General features: G+C 39.3%; 1 protein-coding gene across 1 annotated transcript in view; it reads left to right on the top strand.

Moving 5' to 3' along the window:
• LOC123756908 (mitochondrial intermediate peptidase) overlaps positions 1-13,500 on the top strand; it is an 80,823-nt gene extending 67,323 nt beyond the window's left edge. Inside the window, exons 13-14 of the mRNA XM_069331972.1 lie at positions 9,549-9,670; positions 10,701-13,500. Coding sequence (XP_069188073.1) covers positions 9,549-9,670; positions 10,701-10,875 — 297 coding nt within the window. The 3' untranslated portion in view covers positions 10,876-13,500. The remainder of the gene's footprint in view (positions 1-9,548; positions 9,671-10,700) is intronic.
• The last annotated feature ends 2,083 nt before the right edge of the window (positions 13,501-15,583 follow it).

Genomic DNA, 15,583 nt, shown 5'->3' on the forward strand with positions numbered 1-15,583 from the left:
TTTAGTTCCTACCGTTTCCATCCCTTTTGCCACCACTGAGATATTCAGGTGCAGGCTTCGTTTGCCCTTCACTGGCTTTTGGTTTGCTGGTTTCCTGTTTGGGTTTTGTGGTACCTTCCTACTGTCAATCATTGTATGTACTGGCACCTCTACTCTGGGTTGGAGCTTTGTGACCAGTATTCACTGAACTTCCCAGGATTGTTGAGCAAGACGAATCCTCCCGAGTCATCTTGTTTTCTGGTTTGGGTGTTGGTTTTCTTTCGTCACTTCAGTTCTCAGTCCCCCCTTTGGTCCAGGACTTCTTTTTGTGATGTTTGTTGATTCTTGGTTTGTTCGGCTGGGGTGTAGCGTTTGTTGTATCTAGCTGTGGCTTTGGCTGTTGTATTTTTTAATTTGTCAAAGTTTTTTGTGGGTCTTTATTGAATGCCTTTTTATGTGCTTGCCCCTTTGTAGCTCTTCAGGACTTACAGCACTGACACCACAGGCCCACCCACCTTGTGATTACCTTGTGATGAACAGAATGAAGTACAGAACTGCAATACATACTGAAGTATTCTTCATTATTTAGCAATTTTTATTTACAACTGGCATATTATGTACTCCCTTAATAAACACTTTGCTCTCCCGGCGAGCCACCGCATTGCACCACAAGGTAGGCTGAACATTGCCAGTGAGCACACAACCTAATGTTAAAATCTTTCACTCACAATATTTATACATTGTTTACACATAGGAATAATAACAATTTAATGGATGATGGCGTTGACGTTATCCCCCGAAGTGCGTATATTGTTTGGATGACTGCGATACTCGTCATCAGGACTCCAAAGTGATAATTAAATTAATGATAACCTCGGGTCACATTCAAATCATTCATGACAATGATCTCTAATTTTATGCTACTCAGAATTTACCTTAATGTTTTCCTCTGCCATCATGACTCCTTTCAAACTGAATTACACACAGAGATCACACTAACGTCATGCATCAAATGAACAAATCCACAAGGGCCTTGATGAGGATTCGAACCTGCGTCCGGGAGCATCCCAGACACTGCCTTAACCCTTAAACTGCGCAATGTGTCTACAGGCTCACGTCTGGTTTGCGCAATGCGCCTCCGGGTATTTGTATTTTTCACGTTCCATTCAAAACTCCCGCGGCTACATGGGGTTCACATCAGCTTCCTCAGGGCTCTTATAAACAGACGCCATCTTTAAAAAAAATCGTGGTCCACATTCCTGGGTGTGGGAGCCTCAGTAGTGCGTGAGCAACCAAGGCTGGCGCTCGCAGCATGAGCGCACAGCACTGCTGTTCAGTGTGTGACCACAGCATCACCTAATAATGTCAAAATATATATATAACTTGTATTATTTAGCCATGATAGTGTTATAGAAGAGCCTGAGTGTGATAATGACTGGGTACAATGTTCAAATATCAGTGATTCAATGCTGTTCACGATGTTCACAGCGCTAGCCACAGCACCACAGCATTATTTTGTCCATCTAGGAATCTTCAAATGATTTCTTAGGTTCCTTTTCAAAATAAACGTGTGGTCAATTATTCATTTACAGGAATTAGTGACCAGGATTGTGATAATAGCAGGATTGTGGTTATAATTAGCGTTGTGCATAGTATTGTGGAAGGAGGAATTTTGGTGAGGGAGGGAGGGAGAGAATTGAGGTAGCCTCTGTGTGTGTGTGTAATTACCTAAGTGTAGTTACAGGATGAGAGCTACGCTCGTGGTGTCCCGTCTCCCCAGCACTCTTTGTCATATAATGCTTTGAAATTACTGACGGTTTTGGCCTCCACCACCTTCTCACTTAACTTGTTCCAACCGTCTACCACTCTGTTTACAAAAGTGAATTTTCGTATATTTCTCCGGCAGCTTTGTTTCGTTAGTTTAAATCTATGACCTCTTGTTCTTGATGTTCCGAGTCTCAGGAATTCTTCCCTATCAATTTTATCTATTCCTGTTACTATTTTGAACGTAGTGATTATATCGCCTCTTTTTCTTCTATCTTCTAGTTTTTGCATATTCAATGCCTCTAATCTCTCCTCGTAGCTCTTGTCCTTCAGTTCTGGGAGCCACTTAGTGGCATGTCGTTGCACCTTTTCCAGTTTGTTGATGTGCTTCTTAAGATATGGGCACCATACAACCGCTGCATATTCCAGCTTTGGTCTAATAAAAGTCGTGAACAATTTCTTTAGTATTTCTCCATCCATGTATTTAAAAGCAATTCTAAGGTTAGAAAGTGTAGCATAGGCTCCTCGCACAATGTTCTTAATGTGGTCCTCAGGTGACATTTTTCTATCTAAAACCACCCCTAGATCCTTTTCTTTATCAGAATTCTTTAAAGATTTCTCACATAATTTATAGGTTGTGTGGGGTCTATGTTCTCCAATTCCACATTCCATAACATGGCATTTATTCACATTAAATTCCATTTGCCAAGTGTTGCTCCATATACTTATTTTGTCCAGGTCTTCTTGAAGGGCATGACAATCATCTAGGTTTCTTATCTTCCCTATTATCTTAGCATCATCAGCAAACATGTTCATGTAATTGTGTATTCCCACTGGTAGATCGTTTATGTAGACAATGAACATTACCGGTGCAAGAACTGAACCCTGAGGTACTCCACTCGTTACATTCTTCCAATCCGATACCTTGCCTCTGATTATGGCCCTCATTTTTCTGTCAGTTAGGAAATTTTTCATCCATGTTAGTAGCTTACCTGTCACTCCTCCAATATGTTCCAGTTTCCAGAACAACCTCTTATGGGGAACTCTGTCAAAAGCCTTTTTTAGGTCTAGATAGATGCAGTCAACCCGACCATCTCTTTCCTGTAAAATCTCTGTGGCTCGATCATAAAAACTGAGCAAGTTCGTTACACAGGATCTTCCAGATCGAAAACCATACTGTCTGTCTGATATTATAGCGTTTTCCTCCAAGTGTTCTACCCATTTAGTTTTAATTATTTTTTCCAATATTTTGACTATTACACTTGTCAATGATACAGGTCTATAATTAAGGGGGTCTTCCCTGTTTCCACTTTTGTAGATTGGAACTATGTTAGCCTTTTTCCACACATCAGCTACAGCTCCTGTACACAGGGATGCCTGAAAAATCAGTTGAAGTGGAATGCTGAGCTCAGGTGCACATTCTCTCAGAACCCATGGTGAAACTCCATCTGGACCAACTGCTTTGTTCTTACTTAGCTCCTTGAGCATTTTTTCCACTTCGTCTCTAGACACCTCTATGTGGTCTATGTTGTTCTCTGGAATTCTTATTGTATCTGGTTCCCTAAAGATTTCATTTTGTACAAACACACTTTGGAACTTTTCGTTTAGTGTTTCACACATTTTCTTTTCATCTTCCGTGAATCTATTTCCCATTTTCAACCTCTGAATATTATCCTTTACCTGCAATTTGTTGTTTATGAATTTATAGAATAGACCTGGTTCTGTTTTACATTTGTCTGCAATCCCTTTTTCAAAATTTCTTTCTGCCTCTCTCCTCACTGCCGTGTAGTTGTTTCTCGCATCTTTGTATCGCTGGTATGTTTGGGGGTTCGGCCTCTTCCTGTATTGATTCCATTTTTGTGTCTTTTGGTCTCTAGCCCTCTCGCAATTTCTATTGAACCAATCCTGTTTCCTAGTTCTGCATCTCTGTTTTGGTATAAATTTTTTTGTGCCATTATCATATATTTCACAAAACTTGACATACATCTCATTCACTTCCTTGCCTTCCTTGCTGACCAGCGGGAGCTGGTCGGCCGAGCGGACAGCACACTGGACTTGTGATCCTGTGGTTCTGGGTTCGATCCTAGGCACCGGCGAGAAACAATGGGCTGAGTTTCTTTCACCCTATGCCCCTGTTACCTAGCAGTAAAATAGGTACCTGGGTGTTAGTCAGTTGTCACGGGCTGCTTCCTGGGGGTGGAGGCCTGGTCGAGGACCGGGCCGCGGGGACACTAAAGCCCCGAAATCATCTCAAGATAATCTCAAGATTGCCTAGCATTAAGTCTGTCCAATTATACTCACTAAAAAAAATTCTAAGGTCACCATAATGTCCTCTCCTGAAGTCTGGTTTTTCAACTGCTTCAACCTCCTTATTTTCTTCCAGCTTTTAACGCATTGCATACTTTATTCCCAAAAAGACATGGTCACTTTTACCAAAGGGAGGAAGGTACTGAATGTCAAATATCTCTTCCTTCTTCCTGGTAAATATCAAATCTAGCATGGAGGGAACGTCCCCTTCCCTCATCCTCGTAGCTTGTTTAACATGTTGATACAAGAATGTTTCCAGGATGAGGTCTACAAATTTACAGGTCCAAAAATCTTCTGTTTTAGCTTCATATGCTTCCCAGTCTATTGATTTCAAGTTGAAGTCACCGACTATCAACAGTCGTGATCTATCGTTATCCGCTCTCGCTATAATCTCTCTCATTATTGTTACAAGACCTTCACGTTTACTATCTAGCTCCTCCTTTGACCATGTGCTGCTTGGCGGTGGACTATATGCATTTATTATCATTAGTTTATCATCCTCATGGCAGATCTCTAGTGCTATTATGTCAACTTCTTGTGGATTGGCAGTCACTATTTCGTTCACCTTTAGGTGTTCTTTTACCAGCACAGCAACGCCACCGCCTTTCCTAATTTTTCTGTCCCGTCTCCAAATTGAGTAGCCCCTTGGGAATATGACCTCATTTAAAATTCATCTTCAAGTTTTGTCTTCGTGAGTGCAACAATGTCTGGTGTCTGCAGCTGTATTATATCACTTAACTCCAGCATCTTCGATCTCACTCCATCTATGTTGGTGTATGCAATCTTCAGGAACTTGTTCCCCCTCTCCTTATTCTTCACTCCCCCTCTCTCTATTGATTTTGTTGGCTTGCCTTTATGTACCACTTTACTGGTTTGCCTACCCCTATCACTTTGTAGAAAAAAGAATTTATTTCTTCTTCATTCCTGCTCTCATTTAAATGTTTTGCCTCGGCGAGGTTCAGTTTCAGCTTCTCTCTATCTTCTTTTGAAAGATCTCGTCTTAACGACCACCCTTTCCCATCCTCATCACTTTGCAATTTTCTAGCATTCCTTAGTACTTCTTCCATCTGTTTGGCACCGTTTAGGGTGATCCTCAAAGGTCGATCTTTCCCTTTTACGTACCTGCCTATTCTCCTGTAGTCGCACACATTCTCTATGGTTGTAAGACCTTCTACGAGGCCAACAATTTTATCTACTACTTTAGCTTCTTCTACAGCTCTTTCTGACCTAGATGTTATCGCCTTTTCTTTGCAGCCAAGAATGATCAGGGACTTACTCCGATCAACTGTGTTTTGCACCAACTTCGGGTTAGATGCCAATTCTTTCCTCACTTCTAGCCTAATGTTTGTTTTATCTTGGTTGCTGCAGTGTTTGACTTCCTTTACTGCTTCTTCTATTTTTTCCTTCTTCTTGGCCACTTGTGCATAAGTGAGTTGCATATCTTTCTTGCACTGTTCTATTCCCTGTGTAACTTCCTCCATCTGTGCTGACAAAAGCTGTTTCTCCTGTTGAAATGTAGTCATTTATGTTTAAATTTACTTTAACTTCTTCCAAAGCTATTTTTAAGAGTTTATTTTCTTCTTCCATGGCTTTGTAATTTGTTTCCAATTGATTCTTATCCTTGCGCAAGTCTTTCACTAAACCCTCAAGACATAAAACTCTGCTATTCAAATGGTCATTACTTTCTTTCAATTTACTAATTATTTCTACATGAGAGTTCACTATAGTATCTAAATTTACCAACTTGTTATGTAGACTGCTAATATCAATGCTTTCTTCATTGAATCCCTCAAAGTCAAGCTCTGTTTTGTTTTCCCCTTGCCAGTGGCCATCTTGAATGTTCTTCTCTGCACTGTAAACACTAGGGTAACTTTTTCTCATCCGATTTTTCACTTCCCTTAGCACTTTCCTGTTATCTCACCTATTTTTCAAGAGCACTATACCTTTATGTTCTCTGGGACACCACTCACTACCATCAACCTGTACTACAATACTTAGATTTGTTGAAATATGCTGGAGCTCCTCTGCTGCAAGTGTTGACCCTAGGGGTGTCACCTAGGGGTGTGTGTGTGTGTGGTAGCCACTCTTGTTTTGCTCACCATACTAGCTTAGTGATTCGCTATGGGCAACACATATGTACATGTGTATATACAGTGTGTATATAGTGTAATAACAGCAACAGGAGAATGTTGAGAGGAGCTATTTTGGTGAGGGAGGTTACGTAGTAATCGTAGCATCGTCTGCTGTGTGATTTTTCATGCAGTGTATGGTGACAACTGTACTGTTTGGACACAATACTGGCTTACTTGCATAGTTCTGGTAAATAAAACATGTAGATAGGTATATATAACATGTGTAATTAGTGTAATAAGAACAATAACAGAATGGTGGGAGGAGCAATGTTGGCGAGTAAGTTGTTGGAGTGAGGGAGGGCTGGCTGGGTGTGGCTGCTCTCACTCGAGGTGTTCTGAGTGTGTTGATGGTGAATGTATGTAGTATGTGACAGTGTATAGTGTGTAAATAGATTGTATATATACATAAATTAGCATGATACATAGTAAATATGTGCAGCATATGTGTACACAAGTGTCATGCACATAACACAGTGTCTTCGGACAGTACGGATATTTTACTGCCATAATATAGTGTACGTGTTCATTATACATAGGATTAGCACGTAAAAACAAATAAAATGTATTTGGAACTTTGCGCAAAAATGAACAAAAATATATTCGCGGCAACTCGCGCGCCCCGCCCCAGGCGCCCTACTGGCCCCAGGAGCGTAGGTCACGGGTGAATGGGGAATGATGGCGTCACGTGCTAACTTGCGGACCCCATAGCAGCCAAAGTAAGTACAATTTCAATTTTTTTTTTTTACAAACCCATACTAAGGGAAGGGTTTTTGACACTTTAACCCTTAACATGCTCGGGGTTTAATATCCTGTCATCCCCACAGGCGCATGTCATTTTGAAAAAAAAAAAAATTATTTTTTCTTCCTAACCTGTTAATTTGTGTTCACTGATCACGGGAAAAATAATAAAAAAATCGTAAGTGGCATATATTGCCCGCTATAGGGCGGGGAAGTCTGGCAAATTATAGGCGCTGACTCAGCATGTGTCCCAGGCGATCTGTCAGGCCGGAGTTACCACAAAGAGATAATTACCTAATTATTTCAATGTCTCTGATTGATTTTTCATAGTTTTTTTGCTGTAATATCATTCAATAGTGTGTAGTTTGATATATTTATATAATAAAATGATTGAATCATTGCTGTACTCAAAAATATGGTGTGCATATTGTTGATTCAGTTATGTTCATCAATCAGTGAACAAATACTTTGTCGGTTATTACACTATAAGCACAGGTTATATATAAGTATCTGCATGTTTTGTTCACTATAACGAACCACTAAGTAGCTATTATGAGTCAAAAAGTAATGAGGAGTGACCGCCGTGTACCAGCCAGCCACTCCCGCCCTCCCTCCAGTCATCTGACTCACCCACATTCTCCTCCCACAATACTGTTTTTTCTATAATTCACTACTGTATATACAGACATTATATATAAGTATCTACATGTTTTGTTCACCATAAATATACATCTAAGCTTGTATGGTGAGTAAAGGCACAAAGACGTAGGACCTCACACAGTCAGCTGATGGCTGCTGCCCTCAAAGCCAGACGCACTAATATTTCTCCTCCAGCAATACTGTGTGGTGTTATTACGCTATATATCTTATATACAGACGTTATATATAAGTATTTACATGCTTTGTTCACCATAACTGTACATCTAAGCTTGTATGGTGAGTAAAGGCACAAAGACGTAGGACCTCACACAGTCAGCTGATGGCTGCCGCCCTCAAGGCCAGACGCACTAATATTTCTCCTCCAACAATACTGTGTGGTGTTATTACGCTATGTACACACATTATATATAAATATCTACCTGTTTTATTCACCATACTTGTACAAATAAACTGGTATGGTGCCTAAAGACCATCGTGGTAACCAGTAAACAACACCGTCATCTGCACGGTGGCGTCGTGCAAATGACGCTACCGCCCTCACCCAAATGGCGGCTCCAAACCTTCTCTTGCTGTTTATACCTTCTATACACACGTTATATATAAGTATCTACATTTGTGTTTACCATAGCGAACCACTAAGCTGGTATGCTGAGTGCAGTCAATAAAAGGTGGCCACACACAGTCAGAAGACATCGCCACCATCCTCCCTCCCACAGCATTACTCCTCCCTCCATGGCACACAGCACTAAACATCACCACAATCCTGCTATTATCAGAACCCTGGTCAGTTTTATCACAGGGGTCTTCTGTAATAATATCATCGCTACATAATAGCATGAACAAGTATATTTTGGCATTTTTAGGCGATGCTGTTGTCACAAGCTGAACAGCAGTGCTGTTAGCTCATGCTGCGTGCGTCAGGCTTGGTTGCTCACTCAATACTGAGGCCAATAACACCCGGGAGTTTGGCCCACGATTTTTTTTTTAAATGGCGTCTGTTTACAAGAGCCCTGATGAAGGTGTGGTGAACCCCGTGTATCCGCGGGCCGTTTAAATCTTGCGTAGTACTCCAACACATCATATGACGTGATGCGCAGTTGACTGGAACAACGTCCAACCTGTCATATTACGTGATGCGCACTTTAAGGGTTAAAAAAATCAAAAGAATTTTTTACAGAGAATTTATTTCCTGCGCACTGTGGTGGTGTCATATTTGGAGGCAGCGCAGTTAAGGGATTAATCGACTGAGCTACAACAGGGTAAAAGAGAAAGAGTTGAAACCGAAGTTCTACTGAACTTACTGGATCCCGTAGCCTCTCCGAGGCACAAACCAGGGTTTTACACAACTCCCCCCTGCACCCGAGCTATGTCAATAGGCCGTTGTCCCTCTTCACCCTTACATCATTACACACAGAGATCACACTAACGTGATGCATCAAATGAACAAATCCACAAGGGCCGTGACGAGGATTCGAAGCTGCGTCCAGGAGCATCCCAGACACTGCCTTAATCGACTGAGCTACGACAGGGTAAAAGTTTGAATCCTCGTCATGGCCCTTGTGGATTTGTTCATTTGAGGCATCACGTTAGCGTGATCTCTGTGTGTAATGATGTAAGGGCGATGAGGGAGAACGGCCTATTGACATAGCTCGGGTGAAGGGGGGGAGTTGTGTAAAACCCTGGTTTGTGCCTCGGAGAGGCTACGGGATCCAGTAAGTTCAGTAGAACTTCGGTTTCAACTCTTTTTACCCTGTCGTAGCTCAGTCGATTAATGCATCGTCTGGGATGCTCCCGGACGCAGGTTCGAATCCTCGTCACGGCCCTTGTGGATTTGTTCCTTTCAAACTTAAGTTCACACAAGTAGGAGTGCTAAGATTTTCACATGTACAACAATAATAATAGAAAAGTTATGGGTATTTTTTTCATATTTTTGTTTTAATTTGTTGTAAATCACTTGGAATTTTTCAGGCTTGGCAGCTGAGATTTGGCCATCTAGTGGGCTATGGAGCAAAATACTATGCATATCTTGTTTCCCGAGCTGTGGCATCTTGGATATGGCAGAAGTATTTTTCAGAAGATCCCTTCAGCAGGTGCTGTAATTCATACCTTTTATATTGTATATGCAAACCTCAGCAAATTATTACTAGGCTTCACATGTGATGCAAATAAAGCTCTTGCTCTTTTCAATGAACAAGATATTTACATGCTGGGATGGTGTGAATGCTACCCATTATGATTGTAGGAGAATGGATACTAAATTTAACAAAGTTTTAAAACGTCAAACAACAAAAATTAATACTGTAATCTAATGTATATATACATGTATGTTACATGCATTTGCATAGATTTACACGTCAGTGATGAACAGTTTAGATTCCTCTGCCTGCATCCCCAGTGCATCTCACAAGGAGCCACAAAGTACTGTACACAAATGTAAATGGAATCATTAATAAAGTAGACAAGCAGAGAAGACATGTTAAAAAGTACACCCCAGACATAATAGCAGTCACCGAAACAAAAACATCGATTATCTGGTGCATTACATCTGGGGTTTAATGGGATTGGCTAGAGAAGAAGGGGAAGGAAAATCATCTTGATCTTGAACAATGTTGGATTGACCTACCAACTCACTGGGATTTCTTTACATAGGAGTTAGATTGACCTACTTTTAAGTATTTGAGTTTGTATTTTCTGGTCAACACAATCTGCCGAAGACTAAATGCAAGAGTATTATGCACAAAACAAATGGACAGACCCAGGAAAGGAAACTGGAGTACAGTGGAACCTCGAGTGACGAGCGGCTCCAGTTATGAGCATTTCGAGTAACGAGCAAGCCACTCGCAGAACATTTGTCTTGACTGATGAGCTTTTGCTCGATTAACGAGCGTTCCAGCTGGTTCTCGGACACCGAGGACAGTTTTGTTTTTGTTTCACAAGACGAGCTCGGTGCCGGAACGGATTAAACTTGTTAATCGAGGCGCCACTGTACCTGTATAAGTAAAGTGTAAAATAGATACCTAAAATAAATATAGACCTACAGGCAATATAGATATTAATATACTACACCATGGAGAGGTGCACTTACATTCAACTCTAACATTTTACTCTATCACTCAACAGAAAGATGGGTGAAAAATACCGCAAAGAAGTGCTTGCTCACGGAGGAGGGAAGCCGCCACGTGCCATGGTGGGAGAGTTTCTGGGTCGAGAAGTGACAGCTGAAAGCATGGTTGATGCTCTTATGATGGACTTGGATCAAAAGAAATCAAAAGTAGAATCTAATAGATTTTCATAATGATGACTTTTACATACTATATCAGAAAATTTTAATTAAGATTTTTAAACATTGTCATCCTTAATAGCAAACTGTCAGTTTAGATTTTGTAGAGTTCAGTATCTGTCAGTATCATTGTTATAAGCAGAATGCCTTCACAGAGCAAGGTGTGTGATGGCATGCACTTATGTTCATCTCATGTCTTGTAGTTTATGCACCTTTTCAGTGACGAATCAGTGTTGCCACCATGCACCTACACACACTTCTCAGAGGGCAAATTGACTTGTCAAATATTTTTCATTTTCTTTACATTGTAATGTAGCATTTATTTTTAAATTCCTTAACCCCTTCAAACTTTATTTGACTCGTGTCACCGTGTACAAACCATTGTTCTTTAAGAAGAATATATTTTTTAATTTCTATGTATATACTTATATGCATAAATCCTGTACTAGAAATTTCCAAGACCTGTTGCTGCGACGTAAAGGTGTAGTGCAGTAAATAGGTAGTGGGGAGTTAATTGTTGTGAGTTGCATCCTGGGGATCCTGAGGAAGGTCAGTAGCTGATCTAGGGGGACATAACTAATCCATAGACTTGTTCTTGACAAAAATACTATATTTTAAACATTTTACAATAAACCCAAATGGTCCCGAGGATAATATTAAGATATCACTGTACTACTGAAGGAATTTGCCTACAATATTTTCATTATTTTCAAACAAATTACTATTTACAGAAAAATAATGTAAATACAGTACATTAAAAAAATACAAACAATAATGAAGATGACTTCTTCATAATTTGAGGGTCTCGGTAGTACAGTTGGGTTTGTTCTCGACTCTCAGTTGAGGATTCCAGGAGGGACAGAAATGGTTGGGCGCATTTCCTATCGCCTAATGGCCTGTTCACCTAGCAGTAAGTAGGTACCCAGGAGTGAGTCAGCTTGTTATGGGGTTGCATCCCGGGGAATTCAGTAACTTGACCTTGGGGATGGGGGGAGGGGGTTGACTGTATATTGCAAGGGAAGAAAAACTTCTAGTCCAACAAGCATTCCCAAGGATGTGTTGGGATTCCCATAATGTGTGTGGGAGCACACAGCTCCACATTGACTGGATGTAAAATGCATACTAAGAAAAATATTATCAATGTTCCAGTGGGAAAAAAATTCGGTATACCATTACAAATCCTTGAAACAGATGTCTCTTCTTGATCTGATGATCTGACAATATGATCTTAGTAACCCTATACCATGACACAAGTGTACCTAAAGCATAGACTATCAAAAATACAATCAGTAAGCATAGGTGCTAAGGAGGTTTTATTTCCTCAATTTGTATTGCATTTCTAATAAGAAAAGAAATGATCTTTCCATAAACATGAAAATAATCCAAAACATAAAAATGTTTTGGATTGCAACCCCAAAGTAACTCGATACCAGGTCACAAGTACTTTCAAAACGTAGAATATCATAAATACAACCTACTGTATAAGCATACATTACTTGAGAAAAAAAATCATGTATTTCAGTCATAAAAAAAAAAAGACTTGCTCCATTTTCTCTCCCTGTATTGATTTTTTTCTCATTTTTATTTTAAGATTTCTAGTAAGAAAAATGAGATGTTCTTCTCACTTATCATTTAAAGCACTCATAAGAGTGACCAGGAATATAAAAAGTAGAAAACATTTTTACACAAATTGACAAAAACCTATTACTGAGCTTGTAATATGGTATACAATATACACAGTACTGTACAGTGCTTGTACATGTGTCATAATGTACAAACCATAAGGTATTACATCATGCTTAAACAAAATCATATACTGTATATGTGCAAATGTGATGGAGGACACTGGTGGCATCACTTGGCATGATATTTCTTTCAGTCGTAGACATATGGTGGCACCAAATATACTGAATTGGGTCCAAGCAGCAGTTTTAAAGGCTAAAGGACGTGGTTGAAAATTTTTGCAGAGAATGACCAGTAACATTTTGTTGTCTAGAGCTGTCATAGCTCAAGGGTTTCAATAAAGGCTATGTCAGTTCATGTCAAGCATTCAATAAAGGCTATGTCATAGTTCATGCCAAGCAAAGTATTTGCTAGATGAATTGTTCTGGGTAAGAGATTCTGCACATTAATTAGTCAGTTTGGAAAGTCTACCTAAAACTGGAGTCTCTGAAGTTGCAATGTACTGTATATAGATGCCATATTTATTCAGTAAAGATACTATAAGAGGTATAGTTTTCATTCATTGTGTTGTATATAATGTAATAAATAATTTACGTTAAACATTTAATTTTATTAGCTTAGGGCTCCGGTTTAATAAAACTAAATGGACATTGAGCAAAGTTATTATTTTCTGAATATTATCATTGGTGTAGAAAATGTAAATTTTCTTTCAGGGCCAAATCAGTGCATCTGCATGACTTCTTTATAACCCTTGTTTCTAGTAATTGGTGTTTCACTATTAGCAACCCCCCATCATTCATGAATAAAGTGAATAATTATGCTGCCTTAATGCAGTGTTCCAACATTACTCCATGATATATTTGTTGCTGTTTTCACCAATACACAACTGTTATGACAGTTCCCAATATACATATGTAATGTATTGTATTTTGTTTATAATAAATGTATAGAAGCTTGTATGCCCATGTTCTGTCAGTCTCACTTCTTGAACCATAACCCCCTCCTCATTTTGTTTTTCTGAGAGAGGGGAGGGGGTAGCCATATCTTCCCCTTCTACATTATACAGTATTCAGTTAGGGTTTCACACATTTCCTATTCATTCTCCGTTAATCTGCTCCCCATTTTCAACTAATGAATTTATCGTTTATCTAAAATTTGCTTTTAATGAATTTATAAAATAGGCTTGGTTCCATTTTACATATCTTTTTTTTTTTTTTCAAAATTTCTTTCTGCCTTTCTTCTCACTGCTGTGTAGTTGTTTCTTGCTTCTTTGTATTGCTGGTATGTTTGAAGGTTTGGCCTCTTCCTATATAGATTACAGTTTTTATTTTTTGGGTCTCTAGTCCCCCTCAATTTCTGTTGAACCAGCCCCGTTTTCCGATTCTGCCTCTTTTTCTTTTTTTTTTGTATAAATTTTGTTATCCTTCATCATACATTTCAATGTCTTTTTTCTAGGTTCCCCATAATGTCCTTTCTTGAAATAAAGTTTTTAAACTGCTTCATTTTTCTCATTCTCTTCTAGATTATAATGCATTTCATATTTTATTTTCAAGAGGACATGGTCACTCTTACCCATTTGGGGATGGTACTATTAAATATCTCTTCTTTCCTGTTGAATATCAAATCTAACATTGAATAAACATCTCCATCCCTCATTCTTGTAGCTTACTTAATATGTTGATATAGAAATATCTCCAGAATGAGGTTTACATATCTACCAGCCGAAAAGTCCTGTTCTTGCTTCGTAGGCCTCCCAGTCTATGGATTTAAAGTTGCAGTCACCAAGTACCAACAACCATGATTTATCTTTATCTGCTCTTACACTCATGTCAAATAATAAGAACTGCCATCATAAAGCATACTTCAGGACTAACATATATAACAACAGTACAGTATATACACATATTCTGGAAAAAAGTGACACCCCTAGGGTCAACACTTGCAACAGAGGAGCTCCAGTATATTTCAACAATCCTAAGTATTGTAGTACAGGTTGATGATAGTGAGTGGTGTCCCAGAGAACAAAGGTATAGTGCTTTTGAAAAATAGGTGAGATAATAGGAATGTGCCAAGGGAAGTGAAAAATCAAATGAGAAAAAGTTGCCCCTAGTGTTTCCAGTGCAGAGAAGAACATTCAAGATGGCCGCCGGCATGAGGAAAAACAAAAGAGCTTGATTTTGCGGGATTCAATGAAAAAAGCATTGTTATTAGTAGTCTACATAACAAGTTGGTAAAATTAGATACTATAGTGAACTCATGTAGAAATAATTAGTAAATTGAAAGAAAGTAATGACCATTTGAACAGGAAAGTTTTATGTCTTGAGGATATAGTGAAAGACTTGTACAAAGGATAAAAATCAATTGGAAACAAATTGCAAAGCCATGGAAGAAGAAAATAAACTCTTAAAAATAGCTTTGGAAGAAGTTAAAGTAAATTTACACATAAATGACTACAATAGGTTAGGTAAGGAATTTCAACAGGAGAAACAGCTTTTGTCAGCACAGATGGCGGAAGTTACACAGAATAGAACAGTGCAAGAAAGATATGCAACTCACCTATGCACAAGTGGCCAAGGAGAAGGAAAAAATTGAAGAAGCAGTAAAGGAAGTCAAACACTGCAGCAACCAAGATAAAACAAACATTAGGCTGGAAGTGAGAAAGGAATTGGCATCTAACCTGAAGTTGGTGCAAAACACAGTTGATCGGAGCAAATCCCTGATAATTTTTGGTTGCAAAGAAAAGGAGATAACATCTAGGTCAGAAAGAGCTGTAGAAGAAGCGAAAGAAGTAGATAAAATTGTTGGCCTCATAGAAGGTCTTACAACCATAGAGAATGTGTGCGACTACAGGAGAATAGGCAGATACGTAAAAGGGAAAGATCGACCTTTGAGGATCACCCTAAATGGTGCCAAACAGATGGAAGAAGTACTAAGGAATGCCAGAAAATTACAAAGTGATGAGGATGGGAAATTGTGGTCGTTAAGACGAGATCTTTCAAAAGAAGACAGAGAGAAGCTGAAACTGAACCTCGCCGAGGCA

The sequence above is a fragment of the Procambarus clarkii genome, chromosome 26, assembly GCF_040958095.1.
Source record: "Procambarus clarkii isolate CNS0578487 chromosome 26, FALCON_Pclarkii_2.0, whole genome shotgun sequence".
In the NCBI taxonomy this organism is placed as follows: domain Eukaryota; kingdom Metazoa; phylum Arthropoda; class Malacostraca; order Decapoda; family Cambaridae; genus Procambarus; species Procambarus clarkii.